Here is a 26,891-nt window from a genome sequence, read left to right as displayed (position 1 = left end):
GATTTTTGCCCTTGTCTCTCGTTGACCTTTGAGGATCGACAAGAGCTTAAGGACTTGCTACTAGACTCCGCCGGAGCCACCAGGGGCAAATCTATTAAAGGTCGCTGGAGTATGTTCAAGATTAAAGCCTCCGAGAATCACAGGAAATGTCTTTTACATGAGTGTGAGGTTGCCAAAGACGGCCGTGTTCGAATTCATGTTCAAATGAAAATATTTATCACGGATTCTTACCAAATGGTTATGAGATCTCTGTATACCGCGCATATTAAGGTACCCCGAAATGGAGCTTTACACCGCCTAACAAAGCGGAGTCCGGATACTGAAATTTTTGTGTGTCCTCATCGTGAGCTTTTAGAGTTCATAGGACGAGGATACGATATCATAAATGGGCACAGAAACGGCCACTGCCTGAAGTGTGAAACCCAAATACAAAAGCTTCCTAAATCCCGCCCCAGTCTCGTCTTTATAGATGTCAGTCGACCATTAGGAAATATATGGGATCCGCCAACCTCTAGATGGAGTAAGCAGTGCCGCATGCTTAAGTATACTGACTACGAGGAAGTTTGGTAAGCTCCTGAAAAGAACCAAAGAAAAGACATCTCTGTTAGCAGTTTGCTTTAGGCACCGCAGCAGGAAATCGTGGGATATGAAACCCTAGTCTACACGCATTGTATGCAACAAGCTTCGATATTTAGACCATGGATAACTATTCTAATAAGAGCTGACATTTGCATTGAACCGGTGCGCACCCGAAGCGGGAGCGAGGGGCTGGTACAGTTAGTATGGGCATTTTGCATTATTATTATTATTGATGATAGGTTCTTAATGCCAAGTCGGATCTGCTACATATATTCCGTATAAGTAATTGCAGTGGCTTGTTCATCCTGTTGGGAAGGGAAGGGCTGCATAGTGAATTAGGCTAAACTCCTGACGCCGCTTGAACGGGCTTGTTTATGCTCCGTAAATAAGGTCAAAGTTCAAGGCTTACGCACCAATAATAGCCGTGAAACTCTGCTGCGATGTGAGTTTGAAAGGACTGGGTATGGTACAGCAAAATTGCCAATCACCGTGTAGTCAAGATTTTGTCGGAATATAGTGTATGGTGCAGAATGCAAACAACACGAACATAAATTGATATAATAAAGGTCTGAAGGCCTGAAACTAAAAATATAGAAACAACACAATTTATACTCCTATCATTACAGATAGCTAGGCTCTTTGGATGTAAAGCAGGCACGAAGCCTGTAAGCGTACTTAAGATCATGACATAAGCGGGCACCTTGTCAAGATTTTAAATTTTATCCCTCCCTGAACTGACCTATTCGAACCTTTTGGTAGCAGCGCCGCCGTGCTAGATCAATCAGCCAGGCAGAACGCCAGCGTAGTGTGCCACTTGGTAGGACTGTCATACCCGCTACAGCTAAAGACTTAAGCGGCGCTACAAGCGATATAACAAGCCTAGCACGTGCATAGACACTACTATAATCGAACACATTTATCAAGGTTTGGAATGGCGGACGCTAGCGACGCTCTGGTGTGGTCCATCCTTGGGCCTAATGAGTTTCAAGGGAACGAGGAGCCCCTGTCCGGAACTTTAAGAGGTCAAATTTACCCCTTAGGCATTTGACCGAGTGCTGCTCCGGATAATATCGGTATAGTGTGCAGAGTAGCAGTATCATTGCATAAATGAGTTAAACCATGTTGGATGGGGCGGGTTGGTTGGCGATTGGCCCAAATTCTGGAAATAATCTGCACTAGGCACGAAAGCTTCACAGAACGACTGAATGCTCTATAATGCTATATCGTCAGGGTCCGTTCTCTTTATAGTATAAACATGAATGGTGGCCCCTTTCAACACTATTCCAAGTACTGAAGTAGTCTCAGTCAGCCTTGACCTCTTACCAACCGTTCGATTTCTGAGCATCATGAAGCTGATAGTTATGCTTTACATTGGCTATTGCTTCGCGGCCACTCATATGAATACATCAATAAAAAAGGAGACACTGGCGCAATGTCTTGATTCTGCGGGGGTTCCGTTTCTCGTACCTAATTCGACAGATTGGGAACTGTATGGCTCATCCTTCAACGAGCGACTGGTGTATACACCAGCTGCAATTGCAGTGCCAACAACATCAGATCACATCCAAGCAGCGGTCTCTTGCGGTGGGGAACAAGGTGTCAAGGTGACCCCGAAAGCAGGCGGCCATTCCTATGCATCACTAGGTCTTGGTGGAGAAGACGGTCATCTTGTGATCCAGCTAGATCACATGGACCGAGTCACACTCGACACAAAGACTAACATTGCTACTGTCGAGCCTGGAGCAAGATTAGGTCATCTGGCGTTGGAACTATTTAATCAGGGACATCGGGCTATATCTCACGGGACATGTCCTGGGTGAGTGACACCATTTCTAAAGCAAAAAAGAAAAGGCTAATTTTGAAAGCGTTGGCGTGTCAGGCCATGTCCTTCATGGCGGGTTTGGCATGGCATCCCATACCCACGGGTTAGCTCTGGATTGGGTGAAAAGTATGACGGTGGTATTGGCAAATGCAAGCGTCGTTGAGTGCTCTCACGTTGACCATCCAGATCTTTTCCGGGCCATGTTAGGCGCAGGTTCGAACTTTGGAATTGCCACATCGTACCAGTTCATGACGTTTGAGGCTCCGGAGAATGCAACCTGGTTTTCTGCAGAATTGCCATGGAATCAGAGCTCATCACTACCCGGCCTAGAAGCTATAGAAGACTACGCGAGAAACGACATGCCGGCGGAGCTCAACATGCGTCTCGCAGTGTCATCGTTTTCGGGATGCTCTATTGAGGGAGTTTACTATGGAAACAGGACAGAACTCGAAGATGCATTTGAGCCGCTGTTAAACAAGATTGGAGGTTCCCTTTCTACCGCCAAAACCACTGGTTGGATTGAGGTGTTGGAACACTATGCCTATACAGAGCTCAACATAACCTACCCGTACAATGCAGTTAGTGACTCGACGCTCACTCTCCTAGTTAGTATAGTGACACTCACCAGGTTATAGCATGAAACGTTCTACGCAAAAAGCTTAACGTTGAAAGGACTAAATGGAACATCTGCCAGTAACTTTGTCAACTACTGGTACGAGACTGCTAGGAACGTGACTCGGATCTGGTGGTTGCAGATCGACATACAAGGCGGGTCGAACGCAGCAATCTGGAAGACTGACGCGAATCTAACCTCCTACGCGCATCGAGACAAGCTGTACATTGTCCAATTTTATGACAGAGTAATAAGCGGTGACTACCCAGCCCATGGGTTCGAGTTTCTAGACGGATGGGTATCGACGACGACTGCTCCCCTGCCGCAGTCTGACTGGGGTATGTATATCAACTATGCAGATGCACGCATGAACCGCACCACAGCACAGGAAGTCTATTGGGGGGGAAGCTTGTCCAGGCTGCAAGAATTGAAGGCGCAGATAGACCCAGGGGAACTATTCTATTACCCGATATCGATTAAGCCGGCAACAGCAGCGTAGGATCGACGTGTTCTCAAAGCTCTCGGGGATGTAATCTCTTTGGATTTATTCCTGGTGTGTGTGTGTGTGGTCGGTTGATGAGCCTGATCCATGAAGCAGACCGCCAACAAGTCTTAGTTGTAGTCTGAAATATACAAGTAGTCGCGTTCGTTCAAAATAATCAGACCAACCTCCTGAGAACCTGGTATATAGATCATTTCTCAACTCTTCTCTTCTATGGTGAATGATTTATCTTAGATATATGTTTCTTTTTCAATCTTTGACTTCTTTTCTAGCCGTTATTAGAACTTGTGATCCTGATAGCAGTGACAGAGCCTCTCTTGGCTCTCTTGTTTTATATATAGGCGACCCGCCCTCGTTCGGACTGCCTGGATGCTGTGCCACTAGTATGTGCATTAGCGGACCGACTACAGGATTGTCTTCAGTTGTTAGCTTAAGATGTGTATCCCGCAGATCCTTTATAGTGACATTGACCATCTCTGATAGAGATACTGACGCCGCTGTTTTTCTTAGCCCCTCTTATTTTATTTGTGTGTTCCCCAACTCTTCTGTTGGAAATTTACATCGCCTTCAATATTGAAGACAGGAAATGATCGACACTGGGAAAGAAAGTTGCAGGCGGGGAAAACCGCCCATGGGGGTGGGGGAACATGTGTAGCAAATGACCCTGGAAGAGCTATATAGGGGGAACATATGGAAATCAATCAATCAATCAATCATATGCGGCGAAATGGCTGGTTCTCGTACTAGGTAGCCGATATTCCCCTTTTAAGAACAGGGAACCCCCTGGCTATTCCTCACGTCCTAGGTTATATTTCGAATAGATTAAACACATGTTCATTGGTTCAACTGTTTAATCAGGTACCTAATAGTATGTTAGCTTAAGAATATTATATTTCAATCAGAGTTTAACCGTACCGCCTACTTACCTACCACTCCCCTGTTTTGATTGCGCATCGGCTCAACGCATTTTTTGGCTCAATGCAATTTTTCCGTGTTTTTCAATTAAAACATTGATTGATATATCCACACCATAAGCTCTCTGAAAGTTCTCCGGATATATTCATAGCGCCCTCCGGCTAGTTTCCCCATGCAGTTCTACTGCTCAGTAGCAGGGAGCACTGTGCAATTTACAGTTGCCGGTTTACTTTATAAAGCAGGTGCACGGAAACGCAATTGAACACAACAACCGTACTAAGATCTTAAGTCAACTCTATAAGAAGGAATAAAAGAAACATTAACATGCGCGCCATCTCCCACCTCGCCGTCGCCATCACCTTCGTCTGCACCGTCTGCGCGCTACCGACCACCACCAACACAACCAACCCGACACTGTACGTCTCCCACTACGATGGCCATATCTACACTCTCGCCCTGGACACCGTCGAGCGCAGCCTGACGCTGGCCGGCTCGCTGAAGGCTTGCGGCGACATGCCCAGCTGGCTCACGTACGACTCGGCCGGCCGCACGCTGTACTGCGTCGACGAGTCTGGGTTCAACGCGAGCATTGGCAATGGCACGCTGTCCAGCTTTATAGTATCAGGTAACGGCACGCTGAGCCAGACTGCCAAAGTGACCACACTGCCCGGCGGCGTGGCCAGTGTGATTTATAATGATATCGACGGGCGGAACTATCTGGCCATTGCCCACTAGTATGTTCCTCCTTACAACCAGAAAAGGAAAAGAAGGTCTGACAATCCTCGCAGCCAAGGCTCCGCTGTATCCAACTTTGCGTTACCCATCTCAGACGACTCGACCGCGCTGCAGACATTTGAATTCACCTTGCCAGGCCCGCCGACTGTCCCCTCGCGCCAGGATGCGGCGCACCCGCACGAAACCTTTATTGATCCCAAGGGTGAGTATGTACTGGTGTCTGATCTAGGCTCCGACAGGATCCGCATCTTTACTATTGACAAAGCGAGAGGGGAGCTCAGCCAGTGCGATGCCTTTGCTGTCAAGGGCGGGAACGGTCCACGCCATGGGGCGTGGTGGACTACAGGTCTCGACGAAAACACTGTGCTCTATATCTCGAATGAGCTCGCCAACACAGTCAGCACCTACAAGGTCACGTACGGCGACAGCTGTCTTGTTCTCGAGGAGGACGGCGAGATCGTGCCGTACCCAAAAGACATCCCCAGCAACGCGACTATGGCCGAAGTGCATGTTTTTGACGACAAGGACGTGTATGTGTCGCTGCGCAACGACCAGGCTTTCCCTCCCAGTGACTCGATAGCTTTCCTGCAGGCGTCTACTACAGACGGTTCGCTGGCTCTCAACAACCTGACCACCTCGTATGGCAAGACACCACGTACGTTTGTCGTCAATAAAGCCGGCACTCTGCTTGCCATTGGTAACGAGGCGTCGTCCGACGTTGCTATTGTCGAGCGCAACCCGAAGACCGGTGCTCTCGGGAGCCTTGTGGCCCAGCTTCAGTTCGGTGCCCAGGGGACCCCCGGCCAGGAGGACGGCTTGAGCAGCGTCATCTGGGCTGAGTAAGTGACAAATTTGATGTTGGAACAAAAGCACCAGTGCATTGCTATGTTTATTAGATGGTTCTTTCCACAAAGAGAAAAGGAAGGGAACGTTCCTCGAGTCAGAAAAGATACTTCTCTTCTACCTGCTCCGCTTCGGAGAACATGAGATTGTTGTACATATTATAGGGCATCAAACAGCGCTACCCCAGTCCGTTCCGTGTATTGCGTAGGTTTCATATCCCAGGACTTCTACCATCAGCGTGTTTAATATACGAGCTGTATCTGTAATCGTCCAATTGAGCGGAGGAGGGGATGAGAAAGCAAAACCAGGGAGGGAAAGTATGATAACATCAAATTACACAGTCTTTTCTGTATAGACAATACCAGTTTACAGTTTTGCAACGTTGTGGCAACATTGCGTGGTGTTGCAACGCTACAAAACATCTACACACTTACCATTACAAATGTTTAATATGTATATAATTTTCTAAGTTTAAATGCCAAGAGATTGCATAGAAAATAACTTGTCAACCAGGTACAAAATCCCCACTAAGGGAACCCTTTTTAGTGTAGTGGTAATAAAAGTTTGAGAAGACCATGTGTCGATCGAACGTGATCTCGCTCTGGATTGTGCGCGACTGAGGCTTGCTCCCCTTCCAGTACTCTTTCTGGTTGATTCGCCATCCAATGGTCCTTGTGGCTCCAATGATCAGATTCCACATCGCGAAGTGATAAGAAACGCCGGCATCAGTTCTGGCCGTTTTCTGGACATGCGGAATAATGACTTTGGGTTTAGGGTTTTACTTGGCACATTCACGAGGGGCAAATTCTCTGCAGTTGCGGATTGGGAAGCGGCTAGAAGCTCATAGCATATATCGGGTCGTTGCACGGTATTACAGTGGTATCACGAGTCGTTTTTGTTTAACTGACAGATTCCTTACTCAGCACAGCCAATCCTCATCAGTTGGCTTCTATTCAATGATGATCCGGACAGGGTCGCCTTACGTACATCGTCCGCGGAAGCGGAACCTAATACAGTAATGGACTTTTAGGGTTAGCTACGTATGGTCTTTAGATTAAAAGTCATTGGTAATCCGGAAAACTACACATTCATTTCCGGGGTTTATTGGCTATAAAAGCATGGCATTTTGTCTGCCAACATGAACAGGACAGACATATCAACTATCTTTCTTTCGTCGCTATGGCTCCAAGAGTTTTTGTGTATGTGTGTCTTCCATGTCCAATGTAGATGGAGACCTTGGGGTGTTGACTAGAGACAGTACAGGGATCACGGGATACATTGGTGGCCAGACCGTGGTCCATCTGACACGGAAATACCCTGAATTGGAGATTGTTGCCCTTGTCCGTAACCTAGGACAAGCAGAAATTGTCAAGTCTGTTTTGTCACATGTCAAAACTACCATAGGCGACCTTGACAGTGTGGAGATACTAGAAAAGCAAAGCGCTGAAGCAGACATAGTACTTCGTATGCCTGACCAATCCCCCACCCCCCAATGGCACCTCGCTAATGATCACGTTTATGTATCTAGAATGCGCCTCCGCAGATCATCCTGTCGCAGTTACTGCAATTATCAATGGCATCAGGTCTAAACCAGCAGGTAGTCCACAGGGATTTCTTATTCATACCTCAGGAACGGGTATACTGGGAGATCCCTCTCAGGACTATGGCCTCCCCCCTGACAGGGTGTACGACGACATTGACGACATTAAGGTAATCACATCATTCTCGATCGATCGTTGGCATCGCAATATCGATAAGATCGTGATTGATGCAGCCACCGGCGACCCGGTCGAACATCCCAAAATTAAGACAGCGATCGTCTGCCCACCTACGATTTACGGCACCGGCATTGGTCCAGTTAGGAAACGCAGTGTTCAGTTGCCAGAGCTGGCAAACGCTTCTCTACGCAGGGGGAAAGCACTGACTGTCCGTCAGGGAGAGAACGAGTGGAGGCACGTCCACGTCGCTGATTTGGCGGATGCGTACGTTCTTCTTGTGGAGGAAGCCTTGAAAGGGGGTGGAAAGGCAGATTGGAACGCAGATGGCTACTACTTTGTCGAAAACGGGCAACATGTCTGGAAAGACGTAGCCAAGGCCGTTGCGACAGATGCGTTCGAGAAGGGTTATCTGAAAACCACCGATGTTGAGCCGCTCTCTGTAGAAGAGTGCTTGCAGATTCGAGGGGATCCTACACCAGGGCCTGCGATTTGGGGAGTAAACTCACTGGGAATTGGAGCGCGCATTCGTCGACTTGGCTGGGAACCACGCCAACCAGGCCTGTGGGAATCTGTTTCCGAGGCAGTTGATGTGGAGGCTAAAGCTCTGGGGATATCTTAAGTGGGAAATTTACCGTGCTATACATGTATCCATGACACTAGGACTTTAAAGACATGACATTGAAGGTTGTATGTTGAACGGTGTTGCCCTATGAGGTGTAAAGAACAGCCCTTCATTTGATCTTAGTACTAATAATTGACTTGTGGGTGTTTTGCTAAAAGTCCACACACACGTCCAGGAAGTTTAACTTCTCAAAACTTGGAAATCTACTTTGACTTTCTAGGGCTAGTATTGTAATCCGCGGAAATGTGTGGTTCGGGCAAGTACATTTCACTAGTCGTCGATTTGTACTCAATGATTGAATGGATAAAAGAAATTTCTTCAGCCCATGGCGGTCAGATGTCGCATTATCATAAGTAACAAATATAGACTTGTTTCTCACTACTTTTTTCTTATATGGACATCCGAAATGTACAGAAATCTCCGGTATGTGGCTGACTAATCCATGTGGTCACCTTCCAAGTTGTTTTGACTTTTGTTCTCGGAGCCAACTCGTTCTAAGCCTTGCAGAAACGTCGAATTCTTTTGTCCGATACAAGGCAATTTCACCTCTTTCTATATCCTCAACAGCATATTCGAAATGTGACACAACCGTTCATGAGCATATGGAGACATTACCAACCATTATAAATTCATCAAGAGATATTTTCGGAGTTGGCAGAGTTCCCAGATCAAGCAAATTCATAGCGCTAGAGGTATCTGCCTGGGGGAGATTACTATTTATCATCGGAAGAAACCTGGAAAGCGAAGATCCATACCTGAAATAAGACCTCCAGAGAGAAAACATGGCAAGTCAGCTAGCAAGTCCAGCTGGACAACCGTATGCCGGCCGAACCCCCCCCCCCTTTTCTTTTTATTGAATACACGCTTATTAACCGTGTAGCAAAGGGCGACGGAAGCCTTATACTCAAAATGCATGGTGTGGTTGCATGTCAACACCCGGTGAGCGCTAGTGCTAACAATGGCAGTGAGGAATGCAGAAGACGCAAGGTCAAATGCAATGGGCAACAACCGTGTCGTCGGTGTGGGAATCTGGATTTGACTTGTCCGTGGGCCATCCTCGGCTTAATTAATAGAGACTAAGTGAAATGCAGGTCATTATGTCACTAATATGAAGCCAAGGCCGCCAACAGGCTTAGATGCCCCAGAATCATTGTACTATCTATGCACCTCCCTGATACGAATAGGCTTTTAACCATGCTTTAGGGATATAACAAGTCTGAGATCCCAGATCACTTCACTTCAGGTAGAATTAGAAGCTGTATCCGCACAATTGAAGCAAGCCACAGAACATCGAGATTCCGAATCCAAGAATGAGCACGATACTCCTGGATCTGGGGAGAGGCAGGGTCCCGCGCCTATCATGAATTCAGATACAAGCAGTGCCCCGCATCGAAAAGATTGCCTATACCACGGTCCTGCAGGCACTGCTTTCACATTTGATATTGCGCGAGGCAATTTGCAATCCATGGGGCTAATGACTGAGTCAACCGGCGACGATAACCCCCTTGACTACTATTCAGCGGATGACGATCCTGAAGTACCGCAACATATACGAAACCCTCTCGGTCTCATTTCATGGGAAGAAGCGCTACGCTTGTGCAAGGTGTTTGCAGAAGAGACCAATATCATGTATCCTCTTCTGGACATGGATAAGATTATGAACCACATTGAAGCTCTCAGAACAGTCGAGGATGCGAAGGGAAGCTGGATGAGCGCGGGTGATGACAAAGATATCATCGTACTTGTGATAGCAATATCTCTGATGAGAGAGAGCGCCGGAGAGAGCGAGCTGGGTAGGTCATTATTCCATTCGATCAGGAATAATTTGGAAAAGAAGATATGGGCCCCAATATCTCTCACAAGTATCAGTACTCTTGTTTTAGCAGTAAGTTGCCACTCGTTTGAATTTTCCCCACGGTACAGTGTCTGAAATAATATAGGCTCGGTATCATTTCTATGCAGATGAAGACGAAAGACTGGCTTGGCGCACTGTCGGCATTGCCGCGAGACAATGTCTTGAGCTGGGACTACATCATACGCAGGGATACTCAAAGTTCGATGAAGAAAACTCTCGATCTGCCCTGGTCCTATTCTGGTCGGTTTTTGCCTTGGATCGCCGTTGGAGCTTTGGCACTGGGTTACCCTTTTCGATATATGAAGACGATATTGACCCTTCTCTTCCGGAGCCGGTATGTAGCACCCGAAATATGAACCAAAGAGTTTCTTTGAATTGAAGTTAGATGCCAACGTTTTTCACCAGGACGATTCCTATATCTATCTCAAGGCTATGATTCCATACTGTCGAATTAGTTCCAAAGTCTGGTATTCCGGTCTTGGAACAGGGGAAATCTCGAAACTACGAAGGGATTGCATGGAAAATCTCGATTCACAGGTCCTCCAATGGTACGAACGGTTGCCAGAATCTCTCAAGTGCCCGAACCCATACAGCGTCATGGTTGGACTCAATACGGTTCCCAGACAACTCCAAATCCAAATGTATGTCCGGGGAAATATCATGCGCATCTTGATCTATCGGCCTATTCTCTATGGATACGCCAATATCACGCAGAATATGCCACAGGCAGTGTTATGTGTGCACCTTGCAAAAGACACAATTCGTGTCCTATATCAGACGCATAAAGCTACCAATTCTTACAAAACTCAGCAGACGCTGTTCAATTTTTTTGTGCTGTCTTCTTTGGCAATTATCTTTTTGGCATGTTTTCATGATCCGGCGGACTTTTGTGCCTGTGTTCAAGAGGAGGTCTTTATGGCTCTCGAGATCGTCAAGGTCTTGAACACCAAGTCGAGAGTTGCAAAACGACTGTGGAAAGCCGTTCAAGATCTCCGGGAGGTTGGTGAGAGGCTCGGTGTCCTATCTCCTGTCAAGAGATATCAAACCTCAAGAGCAACTACACCTCATAACGCTGATATTCAGCCACAACATCTTCCTGTAGAGGGCAAGGACGAGGCCGATGTTCCAATGACCGGGACTGGAATGAGTGCCGAACTGACCAATCTGCTGGAGGAAATTGGGATGTATCTCCCTCGCACAACTGTTCACTCCGACCAGGGTAATAATAATGAGAGTAATGAATTTGAAAGCCGCCTCACTGAGAAACCGTCGTGGGAACATTCTACCGCGCCTGAGTGGAGTAACGCGAACGAACTATCTGAGGCACTGAATCCACTATTCTGGAATACGTGATCTCTTAGTGTCTTTGAAAAAAATTCGGTCATTATAATTAAATAATAATATTACAAAGTGACAGACAATTAAAGCGGATCTCTGGTTAGCAATCGTCCTTCCGCTTCCGCAGTACGATAGGTAATTATAGGCGGAAGCGGAACCGAAAGGAGGTTTTCTCATATCAAGGAGAATATTTTCGCTACAATGAATTCTGAGCTGACATATACACAATTTGGGAACATGTATATATACAAACAAGTCATATCTTCATGTAGTACTAAATAATAAAACTATCTTTGACCAGCAATGTCTTCGTCTGCCCCGATCTCGTCAACCGAGAAGAAAATTGGCGAGAAAAATGATCTTCTTGCCGACTGGGATGGTCCAGATGATCCAGAGAACCCTAAAAACTTTGCCACTTGGCGAAAATGGGTCATAGTCATTACTGTTTCGTCTAGTTCACTCTGTGTGTAAGCTCGCAGCCTCGAGAAGCATTTGAAAATACCATGCTTAACAAATTTCGACCTGCAGAACATGTACCTCAGCATTGTACTCGTCCATCTACAACCAAATCACAGTCCAGTTTCATATATCAGAGTTAGTCGCTACTGTAGGGTTATCCCTGTTCATCTTTGGCATGGGCGTTGGGCCTATGTTTGTTGCCCCTATCTCCGAGGTAATCCGCAGTATATTCTGCTATATATGTTCTTGAATAGAAACTGACATCTTCTAGTTCTATGGACGACGCCCAATATACTTTGTTTCCCTGGCTCTGTTTACGATATGGCTCATTCCATGTGCAGCAGCCGATAATTTCGGAACGATGCTCGCTGGCCGAATGCTGGGTGGCCTGTCAAGTGCCGCATTTCAGAGCGTGGCTGGAGGTACCATCGGCGACCTGTTCACTCGTGAAACACTGCAGCTTCCAATGATGGTATACACCGCAACGCCGTTTGCCGGGCCTGTCCTCGGACCACTTATTGGTGGATTCATCAACTCATTCACCTCGTGGTAAGCAAGTTGACTCGATGCTGGGGACTTTGTGCGGCAACAAGCTTATCAATTGTTAGGCGCTGGTCGTTCTATGTGATCATCATCTGGAGTTCGTCACTCTGGCTTGTTACCATCATCTTCATGAAAGAGACATATGCTCCCGTTCTTCTACGCAAGAAGGCACTCCGCCGACACGCCGCTTCAGCTGAATGTGATACTGGTGCTGGAGCTGATGCTGCTGTTTTACAGCCTCAGGCGGTATCAATGCAGCAAGCCTTGTTGAGGTCAATGTACCGCCCGTTCCTCTTGCTGTTTTTGGAGCCAATGTGTCTGTGTCTTTGCGTATACACTGCGATTATAATCGGAACCCTGTACCTTTTCTTCGGTGCGTTCCCTTTGGTTTTCTCAAACTTGTATGGATTCAATTTATGGCAGATCGGGTTGACGTTCCTCGGTCAACTTATTGGCACGTTCCTTGGTGTTGCCCTCGATCCTCTCTGGAGGTGGAATCTAAAGAGACTAGTTCGAACAAAGTCATCCGATGAAAAGGAGGTGTTTCTTCCAGAATTTCGACTTCCGCTAGCAATACTCGGTGCTCCTCTTATCACAGTTGGACTGTTTTGGTTTGGCTGGAGCAGTACTGCATCAGTGAGTAGAGAGGCTTTGTCTTTACGTCCAAGGTATCCAAATATCTCTAACTCCCTGCAGGTTCATTGGATTATGCCCATTATTGGAAGCGTCTTCTTCGGTTGTGGGTAAGTACACGCTCTGAATCACCCCCGAATTACAAGTTACAGCCCGTACTGAGTGTATATACTTAGCGTCTTTCTCGTCTTCCAAGGCGTAATCACCTTCCTTGTCGATGCGTATCCATTATACGCAGCAAGTGCATTAGCGGCCAATGCGTTCCTTCGAAGCAGCTTTGCCGCAGCATTCCCTCTCTTTGGAATCCAAAGCAAGTCTCTTCATCTTACAATCAATTCTAAGGTCGATCATGTGGCTGACAGTCATTGTTGTCTATAGTGTATGAGGCCCTTGGATACCAATGGGCGACATCATTTCTCGCTTTTTTGACCGTCGCTATGCTTCCATTTCCGTGAGTCATGTAGTGAGAAATGCAAACAAGACTTGTTACTAATGTACTTTTGGGGGTAGTTATATCTTCTATCGGTATGGACCTCAAATTCGAGCCAAAAGCCGATTCAACCAGCCTGTTCTTTAGAGCATCGACATTCCGTTCCTTGCTTCTGCGAGTGGTCGACTTCTTCGTGACAAGAAAAATATATAATACTGTTTCGGCGTTTGGAAATAAAATGTAATAATAATAAGATAGACTGAAAAGCAGAATAACACATGTTGGCGGCGCTAAGGATAAACCATAGATTGACTGCCCAAAAGACTGAAAGTCCTTTGGTGCAGCTGTCAATAGGTTATGAGAGTCATCATTATTGCTCTAACCTAGCAAATTTAATAAGAAACATGTACTGAGTTTGAATCCTTTAAGAGGAGAAGCGTCAATCTCTTTACACACTGCAAGACGTGATTCGCCTACCATAGTTCAGTTGAGGATAAGCAAACCCCTCTTGACGCCTGTGTGGACAAAATGACCAGGGAGGCGACATCGCTGCAATACGATGCTGAGCAGAGATGGAAAAATGGACGACAAGAAGAAACTCGAATCTCATCGCCAAAGCCATCTGAATATCCGCTGAACAAGGATATCATCCACGGCGGTGATGTGTGTTCCGATGCCATGGTACGAAACTACAAGAAACTCCGAATGCCAATATTTCCGTACTCTATGTGGCCTCACCCCAGACAATGTGATGTTCTAGGCCAACAAAAGTGCCAAGATCTGCACTAAGGGGTCCCTTTTAGTACAGTCACTGTCTTGGCTTGTTATATTTTTGATACCACTGTAGTCATTATCGATTTGCTCGTTCCGCGCTGACCGCTTACATGCATTTCCCCGCTTTCCCAACACCAACAACAACATTGCACATGTAACAACGATGCTACCCGAACTCCCTCCCTCTGTGCAAAGTGCCATCGATAGGTATGTGAAATTCAAGAAACGCCTGCTAGCAATCTATCTAAAATGCTGGCCGCCGCGCTACATGGGTGGGACGTCGTGGTTGCAGAGGAACTGGAGAAATGGAAGGTCCCCGGTCTTGCTGTTGCTGTTGTTCATAATGGGGAGTCGTGGTCTAAAGTATACTACTAAACTTTCCACGCTGATTTGAATTTATATTTATTTATATTTATACTGACGATGATGTTACAGGCCTACGGAGTTGCAGAACTACCCAACAAACCGCTGACCACCGACTCCCTGTTCATGGGATGCAGCACAACAAAGGCATTCACTGCAGCTGCCACCGCTCTAGTCATCGAGGATACCAAGTCCAGCGAGACCCCGCTCAAATGGGACACACCTGTTTCGTCTGTGATTCGCGATGATTTCGTCCTCGCCGACCCCGAAGCCACCGCAAACACCACGTTTGAAGACGCCCTGTCACACCGGACTGGGTTGCCAGACCACTGGCCCAGAACTCAGCTTGCACACCCTCATGAAACCATCCGAGAAGCAGTTCGCGCTCTGCGTCATTTGCCGCTGGCGTACGCGCCGCGCACTACGTTTCACTACAATAACTACATGTTTATCACCATCAGCTACGCGCTTGAGCAAAAGACTGGCGAGAAACTAGGCTCGTTTCTCAAGCGGCGCATCTGGGAGCCTCTGGGTATGCGAGATATATATTTCGATGTCCAGCAGGTGAAAAAGACGCCCGGGCTCAAGGACAGACTGGTCCAGGGATACGAATGGAACAAGGAATTGAACACGCACAATCCTCAGCCGGATATCAACTATGCACCCATGGAAGGCACGGGAGCGATTGTCAGTACTGTGCTCGAGTATGAGAAATGGATCAAAGCGTTGCTTAGCCGGTCAACGCCCATGACTCAAGACGGGCATGATGCTGTGTTCCAGCCGCGCACGATTCAGTCCCGAGGTGCAATGAACATGAACATGGATCTCGATTGCGTGCATTTGTACGCGCTCGGCTGGTTTGTCGACAACTACCAGGGATGTCAGTACTTCTGGCACACGGGCGGTTGGCCTGGCACATGCATTCTGGTCGGCCTTATTCCGAGCAAGAATTTTGGCTTTGTCATGATGTCCAACTCGAATCTTGGGGCTAGCTTTATGCATAAGAAGCTATACCGAGACCTCCTCCACCGCGTCTTGGACCTCCCCATTCCTCCACCCAACGACAAATCCCCACAAGAACCCAAGGATCCAGAAACATCAGCCGACGCGATCAAGCGTCTATTCAAATCATTTTCCCCTGACGACAACCATCACCCACCAACCCCTCTCGCCCCGCCCATCTCCGCATTCGAGGGGACATATACTCATCCAGCCTACGGCTCACTAACATTCGAGCTTGTCGAGGCCGGCAGCAAGTTGCGTGCCGACTGTACAAATGAAGAAAACCATGTGCTGCCCACTATTGTCGACTTGAAGCACGTCTCTGCGAATTATTTCCTGGCAAGCCTGAACAACGCGGGATTGGGTAATGCGTATTATGCAGCCGAGTTCCATGTTGCGGCGAGCGGGAAACCAGATCGGCTCGGTATCGGCTTGGAGCCTTCGTTGGGCGAGGGAAAGTATATATGGTTTGAGAGGGTGTAGTTGGTTTGTCTCTGTATTTTTCTGCATTGAACATATACTTGGGGATGATGACTATAGCATGTATCAATACAAGTTAGTATAGACATGAGAGATACTGTACAGCCGACGGGCCGCGGTAAACCCCGCCACAACTGCATAGCTATAAACCACCACCTCTTCTAGATTCATTAAGAAAAATTTCTCCCTCTTGTAATAATTCCTTAAATACTACTCGGTAAGCAACAACTGATCTCATTCCCTGGATCAATTGAACTCAATTATAAAGTCTCCGTGAACAAACAAGGTTGCTTACAAATTGGCCAGCAGCTCAAATAGTGGGACCCATCGATTTAGTATTTATAAGCCTCTTCTCTTTCTTCATCCTATATAATAAACTTGATCATTCTTTAGACGCACTACGTATATATATATATATATATCAGAACAAAATGGCCGACGATTTACTACACCTAGTAGCCACGATTACCGTCAAGGACGGTAAACTCGAACAGGTGACATTTCCCTGCTCTCCTCCTCCGCGGTGGCTAAATAACTGATTTATTTATTATTATTGTTACAGGTCCTCGAAGCACTCAAAACCTTAGCTTCCACAGTCCACCAAACCGAACCCGACGTGCTACGGTACTTTGCTTTTCAAACGAAAAACAGCGAGGGCCAGGATCAGTTGGTTATGATTGAGAAGTAATGAAGATGCAACTAACTACAAAGTATTTGTTGCAGAACAGACAAGACTGACGAGGAGTTAATAGATATTCCAATGCAGAGGCCCACAAGGCTCACTCTGCTACCTCCCATTTCAAGAGTTTTGTGGGTCAGGTACAGGACCTTTTGGCTGGGCCTTTGGATATCAAGGTTGGGCCGTTGGTTGCAGGGTATGAGAGCAAGAGCAAGGCCAGTTTGTGAGGGAGGAAATGTGGGTTGATAGACGGTTTTTCGTATATGAGACGAAATATAGATTGATTCAGAATATGTACTAGTTCTGGTATGAAACTCTAAAACTGGAAATACGTACGTCTATGCATAACGTGCTTGGCGGCAGAAGCGGCTCATTGCGTGTCAGACTGTCAAACTGTCAGGCAGTCGGTGGCGTTTCGGATGTGATAGATAGAGAGCTCGAGCCACCATTGCTACACATGTGTCACAATATGGATACGAGAGTTGTCAGATGGTGTCGATGGTGTTGATGGTAGATACGAACACAGCGGAACGAATTGAATCGAGTAGGTACGTACTCCGGAGTCCGGACTCGGTACCGATAAGCTGCTATACTAGTAATTAATCGTCAGTCAGTCGTATCACAGCACTATCACTATCGAAAATCCGTGCGAGCTCGCTTTAGCTGCGGGTCCGAAGCTAGCCTGTGAAAAGCTAGTCTGTGAAACCCTAGCTTAGAGCCTTGGCTCTTTGCTGGTTCCCCCGAGAGCGAATAGAGAGCGCAATCCCCACGCAAGTCGACAAGTCCATGCTCGAAGCTCCACTGGCGCCGGGCGAAAAAAAAGAACCATGTAAGTCGCCCGAACCGATCGTTATTATTATTAGCCACAGATTACAGCAGCTACTGCCAGGCCAGCCAGAGAGTCGAGCACAGCTTCTAATCAAAGCTCTCGCCGCCCATGGGGCTAGCAGCCTAGCACACTAGTCGTCGACTCGTCGCCCTCGTAGCTTGGTTCGGCCCAGTCAACGAGCGGACTGCAGCAGACTGACTCTGTCGCCGGCTGATCATTGCAGTGTTGTCGCGCGTCTGGCGCTGTGAGAGGGCGGGAACAAGAGACTGAAATCCGAGCCAGTGTCCGCGGACTCGAGATGTAATCGAATCGAATAGTAATAAACTGTAAAAGCCAGCCAGGGGAAGTTTTGGGCAATTTTGGTCTTCGGGAAGCCCCTGAACCGTTGTTGAGCACTCTGGGCGTCAAGCTACCGTCGCATCTAGTGAGTAACTGCATGGCCTGTGCAATCGGCGGTCCGACTTCTCTTCGCGGGCTTGCTTTTTGTATTTCCATCTGCTCGCGACCGGACTGTGAGAGGCATCGATTGTGATAAAAAGAGAGGTTGCGTGGAACATTGTCTAAGGTAAGTTCGCTGTTGTTTGACTGAGACTAGTTTCGGTGGGTCGCTTCTCGCCCGCCCTTGTGAAGGAAGGAAGGAGCAAGCAAGCAAACACCCTCACCTACTTCTCCCCTCCCCGCCTTTGCTTTTACTCCAGAAAGAAAACCACCCTCGCTCGCTCTCTTTGTCGCGGCCACAAAATAGGAAGAAGAAGAGAAAAAAAGACTATCTCGACTAATCACTGCTTCTTTGCAGTCTCGTCTGCTGCGTCCAATTCGGCCTTGATTCCCCCGTTTTACGACCGACCCTGTGCCGCCCCTGTGCTATTTAGGTGAGACCGCCTCTTTGCTCTGGCGATGAATCATGCACTCATGCTGACTGTGTGCTAGATACCCTTTGACTGCATTTCACCCGCCGTACTTTTTCCACACCTCTCGCCGTTTGTATTTAAAAGCGTTCGATACCATTCCGCAGCAGTCAAAATGGCATCTGGCCCTGCTACTCAGTCACTCAAGGTATCAAGCCAGCCCGACAGCATTCGTCGAACAAGGCTAATGGGAACAGTGCGTGGTGACGGGTGACGGTGCCGTCGGCAAGGTATGAATACATCACTTGTCTCCTAAGGGTGCGTTTGTTTGTTGCTAAGACGTCGCAGACATGTCTTCTAATTTCATACACCACCAATGCCTTTCCCGGGGAGTACATCCCCACAGTGTTAGTCTCAGCCCAGTCCAGCCAAGCTTTCTCTGCTTCCTACAGCTAAATTTTGTTCAAGCTTCGACAACTACTCCGCAAGTGTCATGGTTGACGGCCGACCTATCAGTCTGGGACTTTGGGATACCGCAGGACAGGAAGATTACGACCGCCTCCGACCGCTTTCCTACCCGCAAACCGACGTGTTCTTGATCTGCTTTTCGATTGTCAGCCCTCCTTCCTTCGACAACGTCAGGGCCAAATGGTATCCTGAGATTGAGCACCACGCGCCGGGCGTGCCCATCATCCTGGTCGGCACCAAACTGGACTTGCGAGAAGATCGCGCTACCACAGACACCCTCCGCTCGAAGAAGATGGAGCCCGTCTCGTATGAGCAAGCGCTCGCTGTTGCAAAAGAGATCAAGGCTCACAAGTACCTGGAGTGCTCTGCTCTGACGCAACGAAACTTAAAGAGCGTCTTTGACGAGGCTATTCGGTACGAACCAAAAGAAAAAATGTGTTTTGGTGTTTGCTAACCCCCAACAGAGCCGTACTCAATCCCCGTCCACAGGCCAAAAGCAGGTCCAAAAAATGTCTCATTATGTAAAAAAGACAACGCCTCTACTCCCGCGTATCTAATCCATCCCCGAGATCCTCTTCAATTCTTCGTCAATAATACATATACCGATTTGTTCACTTTGGGAGGCGTCGAGGCTTGCAAGTTCGATAATCCTCTCGTCTTCATTTGGTTCGAGTGTCATGATTTTCCCCCCCTCTGAATTATCTCACGTACAGTTCATTTATATTTGCAATTTTTGGTTTTGCTTGGTTTTTCTTGGTTTTTTGAGCAAAGCGACGCAGCTATGTGCCAGCAGGTAGACATACATCTTTGAATTCAAGGAGCGATCCAGTCTTGAATGGGTTGTCTTATTCTACTTGTTTCTCTCAACTGTAGATTTGAATTTATGCATGAATTGGGTAGTAGTGCGTATAATAATAACCCGAAAATAGTAACAAACGAAACTCCGACTTTTCAAGTAGATATCAAAGAGGTCTAGGTCTGTCTTATGCCATATTGTTCAACCGGCTCGGATGGATACCAGAAAGCTCCTCGCCCCCCTGCTTGCCCTCCTTGGCCTCATTCGCCTTTCCATTTTGCGGCTGCTTCTTCTTGCCGTTTTCTTTGGCAATCTTGGCGCGCTCTTCTGTTAGTTTTTCGTTTTTCTCTTTGATTTTGTTCTTGCGCGTGCTGGATTTTCCGCCGCCGCCGGCACTGTCACAAGAATTAGCTTGCCTTCTTGTTTCTCTAAGAGAATTTAGAGAGAAAAAAAAAGAGAGAGAAACTTACGTGAGTTCAACATTAATCTTCCTGGCCGGACTCTTACCATCGTCAAAGGACGAATGGTGGTACAGCTTCAAACACGTCTGCATACGGTCATACTGCTCAAACTCGACAAAGCCAAAGCCACGGCATTCAGTGGTTTTCTTCTTGTCGGTTGCGATGCGCACCGAGACTGGATTGATTTTGGAGAAGTGGGCGGTGACGGATTCGATGTTGGCGGTGAAGGGAAGGTTTCCTACATTTATCAGTATGTTTTTGTTTAAAGAGAGGGAGGGAGAGAGACAAACGCACCGACAAAGACGATGAAGCGGGCTGCTTTGCCTGTCTCGGTGGGTTGGTCTTCAGTCGGAGCAGCTTCAGTGGTGTCTTTGGCTTTGGAAGCTCCCTTGGCCTTGGGAGTCTTCTTGGGAGTCTTTTCAGTCTCAGAGTCGGAGTCGGAGTCAGAGTCGGACGACGAGTCGGATGAGGAGTCTGAAGAAGAGTCTGAAGAGGATTCCTCATTTTCTTCCTCCTTATTTCCCTTCTTTCCCTTCTTCTGATTCTGCTCATGCTTCAGTTGTTTCTTCTCCTTCTTATCGGCCTTTCTAGCCGCTTGTCTGGCCAGCTTAGCCTCTCGCCTCTCCTTCTTGGGAGGTAATTGTAACCGGGTCTTGCGACCGACTTTTTTACCCTGTTGCACCGCGGGAGTGGCATCTCCATTGGTTGCCTCGCCATTTTCGTCCTTTTCTTCCTGCTTCTTGGCTACCCTCTCCTTCTTCTTATCGTTTTTCGACTTGAGCTTCTCCTCCACCTCCGCCTGATCCATTGGCGTAGTATCAATCATGAAGAAATCTTTCGGCTCTTCATTTTCTTTTTTGTTGTCCTCTCCTTCTGCAGGAATGTTTTCCCTCGCTTTGACAGGAATAGCATTCGCGCCTTGTCCTGCACCTCCTTTGCCCGCAGCAGCAGCAGCCTTCTTGCGCGCCTTGTTGCCCTTGGGCTCGTACTTGGCCGTGTTCTTGACTCGTTTGGGTTTTTGGTCGGCGGCCGCGGCGGCCTCGTCGCGCTTGCGTTTTTTGTCGCCCATGATGATGGTTTTTTTTGAGTCAATGGGTTTTTGAAGTTTGAGTTTGTCTGGGGGTAGAACGAACGGTCCACGGGCTACTTTTCTGTATTTTTTTTTTTCTGCCGGTCGGGGACAAATAAAAAAAGAAAGGCGGGTAAACAAAAGGCGGTGAGCTTATCATCTTACTGGGTCCCGTCCGGTTGGATGCCGGATCTGCAGATGCTCATGTTATTATCTTCAAATTAAAGCAGAATGACAGGTGATCTATATTTTATTTATTTTAGGGCAGAGTACAGAATATCAATGATGGAGTATTTCTTGTTGATTAATGGCGAATAGAATAGAATCAGCATGTTCATTAGTTCATCACAACAATCGTACTATATACAACAACGCATAAAAGCAAAACACCTCCAGTTTTCCCAAGAACCAAAACCCATGCAGTGAAGAAAAGGTATTCAAAATCAGATAGCCGCCCAGATAGCGATTTATAGCAAAGAAAACGGTCGTAATGACCACCAAAAAAAAAAAAAGAAAAGAAAAAGAGTCAGTTGTCCGGCTTCTGACCGTATATGTAGTGAAATCGAGAGTACATGTGCACCTTTGGATTGCACAGATCGGCCTTGACCTTTTCAATCAGGTCGCGTGTTTGTTCTGGGGTCCATTTCAAGACGCGCGTAAAGACAGCTAGCGAAAAGGGCTCGACGGCTTCGAGCATTTGGTACAGCTGGAATCTGCCGATTTCTTTCATGCGTTTGTCTTTGGGCCAAGACCCCATGGGGACCTGCGATTATTAGTTTCCAGAATAAATAAGTTTCAAGGGAAAAAAAAAATAATACCTTGTAGACGTCGTCTGTCACATTGACAAAGCCGGCCTCCTCCATACGCTGCTTATGGTACGAAGAGTCCATAAACCCTTTGCCAAAAATCTGACTCGCCTCGTTGAGCTTCCCCTGCCAGAAATTAAAATTGGCAGCCAACGCAAACGAATTGTCATCGGAGAGCGCCACCGTCTCATACTCCTGGACCTCGAGCCATCCCCCCGGCCGCAAACACTCCATCGTCTGTCCAAACAGTTTAGCCCAGTCGCGGATCGAGCCAGACATGCCGCGCGAATGTATAAAGTCTATACTCTGATGCCCATACAGCCAATCACTCTCGGCATCGTCGACCTCGAAACGGCAGTTTGAGGGGACCCATGATGGCTGGATCGGGCTGAGGTCGGTGCCGAGCACCTCTGCGCCGGGAAACTGTTCGGCCAGATCAATCGCCCACAGGCCCGTCCCCGTGCCGAAGTCGAGCACGCTCTGTGGGTTGTCGATCGGGGCGCGGAACAGGTCGCCGTTGAGGGTCAGTTTGAAGATGTGGTGGCTCAGGTCCAGCCGGTCTTGTTCGCGGTCGTCATTTGGGAGCAGGTACTCGCCGTCGCGGAAGGAATGGTAGCGGCGCCCGTTTTCGTATTTGTAGTTTTTGATCGAGGAGACGATGGTCGTGCGGTCGTCGATTGAGGAGGTTGTGTCGCTGAGGTCGCTGAAATCGCTCTTTTTTTTTTTCGGGTCAGACTCGTCCTGCGGGGTATGAAAGATAAAGGGAAAAAAAAAAAAAAGAAAACATACATCAACCTGAAGAGGCTCGTCTAATGTTGGCAATACACTACCACTGCTACTCGGACCTTCTTTTGTCGCCAATCGGTTGTTATCCTCGCCGTGAACAGGGGCTTGCAGACCACGGGAAGTACTCCGCAAGGTCTCGGACATTTCCTGTGTCAACTGCATCGGACCTCGAGTCCTGGTCGTCTTATTCGCAGTCTAGCGATAGTCGCCACCAGGAATCCTCGGTGGAAGCAAGGCGCGGCAGGGAAAAGACGATGGCTTGCATTGACTGAAACTCTTGAAGAATATGTAAAACCGTCACCGCTCATCGCAAGATAGTTGGTAAGTAGTGGTACGTAGTACGTACACTACTACTTTTTTGCACTAAAAGCATATAGCGCAGTGATTAATCAGTAAATAATCGCATTGATGCTCCATCGTCGACTTCCTACGAGTCTACGACAGGTGGAAGGAACTAGCCCAATACCCAAAAGCGGCTAGACTGTCCCGGGAGACGGGCCTTGTCTCCACTTTCCCCTCAGGTCCAGCCAATCCGCTGTCTCATGCTGCTCATAAACCCACCCTGACGAATCACATATTCAGAAAGGGTGGGGCGATGTTCGGCTAAACCTGAAGAAACTGCGGTTGCAGCAAACTTAGTCCACCCCGCCGGATCCGTCACGTGTTTCTCTCTCCATAGAGGATTTGCTCTAGGCTTTAGACCATGTTCCACCTGACAACTCTTTTTTTTGCAAAGACCAAGACCGTCTGAGACAGTCACAAGATGATCAATATCAGCAACAAGGCAGAATTGCGTTACATCGATTGACCGTTATCAGGGATCCGCGCTGATTGGCTGGCAAAAGCCGTGGCTTCCTGAGGCTACTTCCGAAGGCGGTTAGAGTCAGGAGCCCCGCTCTTGGCACGGTCTTTTCTCCGGTTTTCCGGATACTACTACTTGTTTACATACGATATCATATACCTCCCTGCAACATTATCTTGATTTGGATAGATATCAATCAGGCGTTCCGTATGGATCCGATTTTAAAGAATAGAAGCTGGATAACGATGGGGATTGATGCCGGATCTGGCTCTGTGACGGAACTGAAAGGCAAAACTTCACGCCTTCCGCAAGACACATTTCCTTGACTTCTGCAAAGGCTTCATCACCCTTCGAACGCCACATGCGCATCCTCTGCCTCAGAATCGAGAAAATTTGAAACCATATCTCAATGCCTCGAAGCGAGGGAAACCGCGTCTTGCGACATGACAGCATAGCCCGGAGAGCACCAGCAACCAAGTCAAAGTCCATGTCGTCGACTGCTCCCAAGTAAAGGTTTTCCACGCTGCTTGGCAGTGTTTCGGACAATGGTAGCTGCGGATGCTCCTTGTCTGTCCGGTAGTCAAGAAGTATCTCCAGAGGCACGGCGATCTCACGTAGTTGGCTGAATTCCTGCAGAGAGCCAAACCAATGCGCAGAGAGATCCTTGGTCATAAACGAGCTCGAATTTGACATTGGGTTCCCGTCCCAGAACCCAATGTATAGCACCTGGAGGCTGTGCTTTTGCGTAGTCAACGCATTGTAGATAATGCTAGGACTCCATGTTGGATGATGGCCATTCTCCACCTCCATGACAGTGTGCTCGTACAGGAAGACTCGAAGATTTGCACACGCTGTGATATACTCCCCTACACCGGTAGCGCCGTATGTGCAATGCAATGCTAGTTCGGTTATTCCAGAGGACTTGAACGGCGCTGACAGTAGCATCTGGTTTGTTTTTCTTTGTCCCTTGCTCGGTTCGGTGATCTCGCATCCGCAGAAGGTTCGCATGGATGGGAGGTGGAAGTAAGGTAGGAAATCTGAATCCGGACGAGACACATGGCCCCGGTTCCCAGTAATGATGACTTCTTCGAGCTTTCGAAGCGTCGGCGTCTTGGGCTGAGCGTCATTTGAGCCCGCGATCAGAGAGAGCGCAAGAGGCATCCACGGTTTGGGACCCGCGAGGTATTCTAACTTGAAGGATTGCAGATTGGGCAGGAAGAAGAAGCAAATCGCCATCCAGGCTTCGCCAGAGTTTCGGAGTAAATCCCGTTGCCATTTGCGACGGTCAGGGCCGGCCATTTCCAAGATATCGTGAAATGGCTTTGTTCTAGGGTCGTCAACGAGCTCCTTGTCTTCCTTTTCTTTATCATAGTCATCATCATAATAATAATCATCATCGTCGTCATCATCAACATCATAAGAGCGGCGGCTCCCCCAATCCGTCAGGCAGTCTACCCAGAGCCTGCATACGGAAGCTCCCAGTCTAGGATTCTCTCGTGCTGCCCGGGCGAGAAGATACAGCTGCCTCCTCTCAAAGTGCAGCTCCAAGGATTGATAGACCTTGGGCAAAAAAAGGTCGTGCCATTGTCGACACACCTCTAAGAGGGGCAGTGTATTGTCAAAAACGCGCAAAGAGGGGAACGTGGCCTCCTCGGGGTCGTGTTCGTATGCATAGGCGAGGTGATCGAAGATGAGGTGGAGGATTTCTGCAGGGATGTAAAGCATCTTTTTAATGACCTGGACCTGTCTCCTAGAACGGTATACGTCCATAGAATTAAATTGAAGAGAACATTTTTTAAGGCGAGTTTGACGATTACATGCATAGATACCTGATTACATGTAACTGTGGGGGCGGAAATGTAACAAGTCTACTGTTGGTTTTTAAACCTATGTATATGCAAGAACCCAACGCCTGGCTGATAAAAATCCACTTTTGACAGGCTGGTCCTGTTTCAATAAACAAGTACCTTCAACTCCTGCTCCTTCGATCCGTACCGCTCGCAAAATTCCGGTCGGGTGAGCAGCTTCAGCAATGGAAAATACATCTCCTTCATATCAAATATCCCGCGTTTCTTCTGGTCAATGTGCGAGCCATCCACCACAATGCGTTTCAAGTCTTTTGTTTTGAGCGATCCTGGGCTAGTTAGTAGATATCACTTTTTTAAAAAAACACGAAAGAATACTTACCCGCTTCTAAAAGATCAATGATGCGCTGGGGAGTGCCCACGCCAATGTTGGTGTGCGCTCGCTCGAGGAATTGCTTGGCCTCGTCGATTTTGATATGCTTTGCAAACAGTTTGGCGATAGTAGCATCCTTGCTTTGCAGCGGTCGTAGGGCACTAAAAGCTGTGTTAGATTCCTGCGTCCAAAGTGTCTATTGTCTCGTAATTGTATAAGCATACCGCACAATATCAGCCGCTCGAAGACCTGCTGCCGCTACCACAAGAGTATGTGGACTGCCCTTTTCTTCAGATGCCACGCCTATATCGGAGCCTTTGCTGCGGTCACACTCTTTCAGATACTCGGGCAATTTTGCCAAAGTTCGTGGCCCTTGGAACGACGTCGTATCGAAGAATGCATTTACTAGAACACTTGTATTAGACCCCAACTAGACAATGTTACTTGCGATATACGTACCTGGGATACTCATATCGCCCAATTCAACCGCCGACAAGTCTTTATTGTGCCTTTTGGCCTTTTGCAGGAAATGGTCTGCTAGTAACTGCCCATCCATCTTGCCAATAGACTCGTCAAACGCTTCGTCGTGGTTTTGCTGCTTCGGGGTTCCTGCTGGCCTTTTGGCATTTTCTTTGCCACCTTTGCCGGCGTTGTTGTCTTTTTTGTTCTTCTTATCGTGTTTGTTTCCTAATGGCTTTTGCTTCTTGTTTGCTGCTGAAGTCGCACCCTGCGACTGCTTGTCTGCATCGTCGCGTTTCCGTTTATTGTCGTGGTTTTTCGCATGTGCTGCAGAGGAGGATTTCTGTGTCTCTGCCATTTTTGCCGAATCTTTTGACATTTTTATTCTTTCTTTCTCCAATTGTTTCCAATTGTACTTGCAGAATGATCTGTCGAAGGCCGAGAAATTTTAATCGCAATCGCATTTATCTTATCGATAACGCTA

The 26,891-nt window shown here is 47.7% G+C and overlaps 11 protein-coding genes across 11 annotated transcripts; 8 read left to right on the top strand and 3 right to left on the bottom strand.

The window, feature by feature from the left end:
- Nucleotides 1-1,976: 1,976 nt before the first annotated feature.
- TRUGW13939_11189 (uncharacterized protein) lies at nt 1,977-3,513 on the top strand (the record flags this gene model as incomplete). Its single annotated transcript, XM_035494297.1, has 3 exons — nt 1,977-2,395; nt 2,445-2,979; nt 3,037-3,513. 3 exons carry the CDS (start codon nt 1,977-1,979, stop codon nt 3,511-3,513), a joined length of 1,431 nt encoding a protein of 476 aa, XP_035350190.1.
- A 1,242-nt stretch (nt 3,514-4,755) lies between these two features.
- Nucleotides 4,756-6,009, top strand: TRUGW13939_11188 (uncharacterized protein; the record flags this gene model as incomplete). Its single annotated transcript, XM_035494296.1, has 2 exons — nt 4,756-5,165; nt 5,220-6,009. 2 exons carry the CDS (start codon nt 4,756-4,758, stop codon nt 6,007-6,009), a joined length of 1,200 nt encoding a protein of 399 aa, XP_035350189.1.
- A 1,179-nt stretch (nt 6,010-7,188) lies between these two features.
- On the top strand, nt 7,189-8,346 carry TRUGW13939_11187 (uncharacterized protein; the record flags this gene model as incomplete). Its single annotated transcript, XM_035494295.1, has 3 exons — nt 7,189-7,208; nt 7,268-7,473; nt 7,538-8,346. 3 exons carry the CDS (start codon nt 7,189-7,191, stop codon nt 8,344-8,346), a joined length of 1,035 nt encoding a protein of 344 aa, XP_035350188.1.
- A 995-nt stretch (nt 8,347-9,341) lies between these two features.
- TRUGW13939_11186 (uncharacterized protein) lies at nt 9,342-11,557 on the top strand (the record flags this gene model as incomplete). Its single annotated transcript, XM_035494294.1, has 4 exons — nt 9,342-9,391; nt 9,553-10,234; nt 10,290-10,538; nt 10,586-11,557. 4 exons carry the CDS (start codon nt 9,342-9,344, stop codon nt 11,555-11,557), a joined length of 1,953 nt encoding a protein of 650 aa, XP_035350187.1.
- Nucleotides 11,558-11,845: 288 nt separating this feature from the next.
- On the top strand, nt 11,846-13,562 carry TRUGW13939_11185 (uncharacterized protein; the record flags this gene model as incomplete). Its single annotated transcript, XM_035494293.1, has 7 exons — nt 11,846-12,009; nt 12,071-12,215; nt 12,273-12,550; nt 12,610-13,180; nt 13,241-13,287; nt 13,354-13,491; nt 13,556-13,562. 7 exons carry the CDS (start codon nt 11,846-11,848, stop codon nt 13,560-13,562), a joined length of 1,350 nt encoding a protein of 449 aa, XP_035350186.1.
- A 1,068-nt stretch (nt 13,563-14,630) lies between these two features.
- Nucleotides 14,631-16,229, top strand: TRUGW13939_11184 (uncharacterized protein; the record flags this gene model as incomplete). The annotated part of the gene is made up of 2 exons (XM_035494292.1): nt 14,631-14,744; nt 14,817-16,229. The coding sequence occupies 2 exons, from the start codon at nt 14,631-14,633 to the stop codon at nt 16,227-16,229; spliced, it is 1,527 nt and encodes a 508-aa protein (XP_035350185.1).
- Nucleotides 16,230-16,657: 428 nt separating this feature from the next.
- On the top strand, nt 16,658-17,132 carry TRUGW13939_11183 (uncharacterized protein; the record flags this gene model as incomplete). Its single annotated transcript, XM_035494291.1, has 3 exons — nt 16,658-16,720; nt 16,789-16,910; nt 16,979-17,132. 3 exons carry the CDS (start codon nt 16,658-16,660, stop codon nt 17,130-17,132), a joined length of 339 nt encoding a protein of 112 aa, XP_035350184.1.
- A 1,625-nt stretch (nt 17,133-18,757) lies between these two features.
- Nucleotides 18,758-19,575, top strand: TRUGW13939_11182 (uncharacterized protein; the record flags this gene model as incomplete). Its single annotated transcript, XM_035494290.1, has 5 exons — nt 18,758-18,790; nt 18,840-18,872; nt 18,931-18,989; nt 19,051-19,464; nt 19,515-19,575. 5 exons carry the CDS (start codon nt 18,758-18,760, stop codon nt 19,573-19,575), a joined length of 600 nt encoding a protein of 199 aa, XP_035350183.1.
- Nucleotides 19,576-20,033: 458 nt separating this feature from the next.
- TRUGW13939_11181 (uncharacterized protein) lies at nt 20,034-21,376 on the bottom strand (the record flags this gene model as incomplete). Its single annotated transcript, XM_035494289.1, has 3 exons — nt 20,034-20,241; nt 20,317-20,545; nt 20,602-21,376. 3 exons carry the CDS (start codon nt 21,374-21,376, stop codon nt 20,034-20,036), a joined length of 1,212 nt encoding a protein of 403 aa, XP_035350182.1.
- A 526-nt stretch (nt 21,377-21,902) lies between these two features.
- TRUGW13939_11180 (uncharacterized protein) lies at nt 21,903-23,130 on the bottom strand (the record flags this gene model as incomplete). Its single annotated transcript, XM_035494288.1, has 3 exons — nt 21,903-22,139; nt 22,195-22,896; nt 22,972-23,130. 3 exons carry the CDS (start codon nt 23,128-23,130, stop codon nt 21,903-21,905), a joined length of 1,098 nt encoding a protein of 365 aa, XP_035350181.1.
- Nucleotides 23,131-25,722: 2,592 nt separating this feature from the next.
- TRUGW13939_11179 (uncharacterized protein) lies at nt 25,723-26,765 on the bottom strand (the record flags this gene model as incomplete). Its single annotated transcript, XM_035494287.1, has 4 exons — nt 25,723-25,904; nt 25,958-26,109; nt 26,173-26,353; nt 26,408-26,765. 4 exons carry the CDS (start codon nt 26,763-26,765, stop codon nt 25,723-25,725), a joined length of 873 nt encoding a protein of 290 aa, XP_035350180.1.
- Between the last annotated feature and the right edge of the window lie 126 nt (nt 26,766-26,891).

Source organism: Talaromyces rugulosus, chromosome VI (assembly GCF_013368755.1).
Source record: "Talaromyces rugulosus chromosome VI, complete sequence".
NCBI lineage: Eukaryota > Fungi > Ascomycota > Eurotiomycetes > Eurotiales > Trichocomaceae > Talaromyces > Talaromyces rugulosus.
The sequence above is the reverse complement of the archived record's forward strand: the minus strand, read 5'-3'. Positions and strand labels throughout refer to the sequence as shown.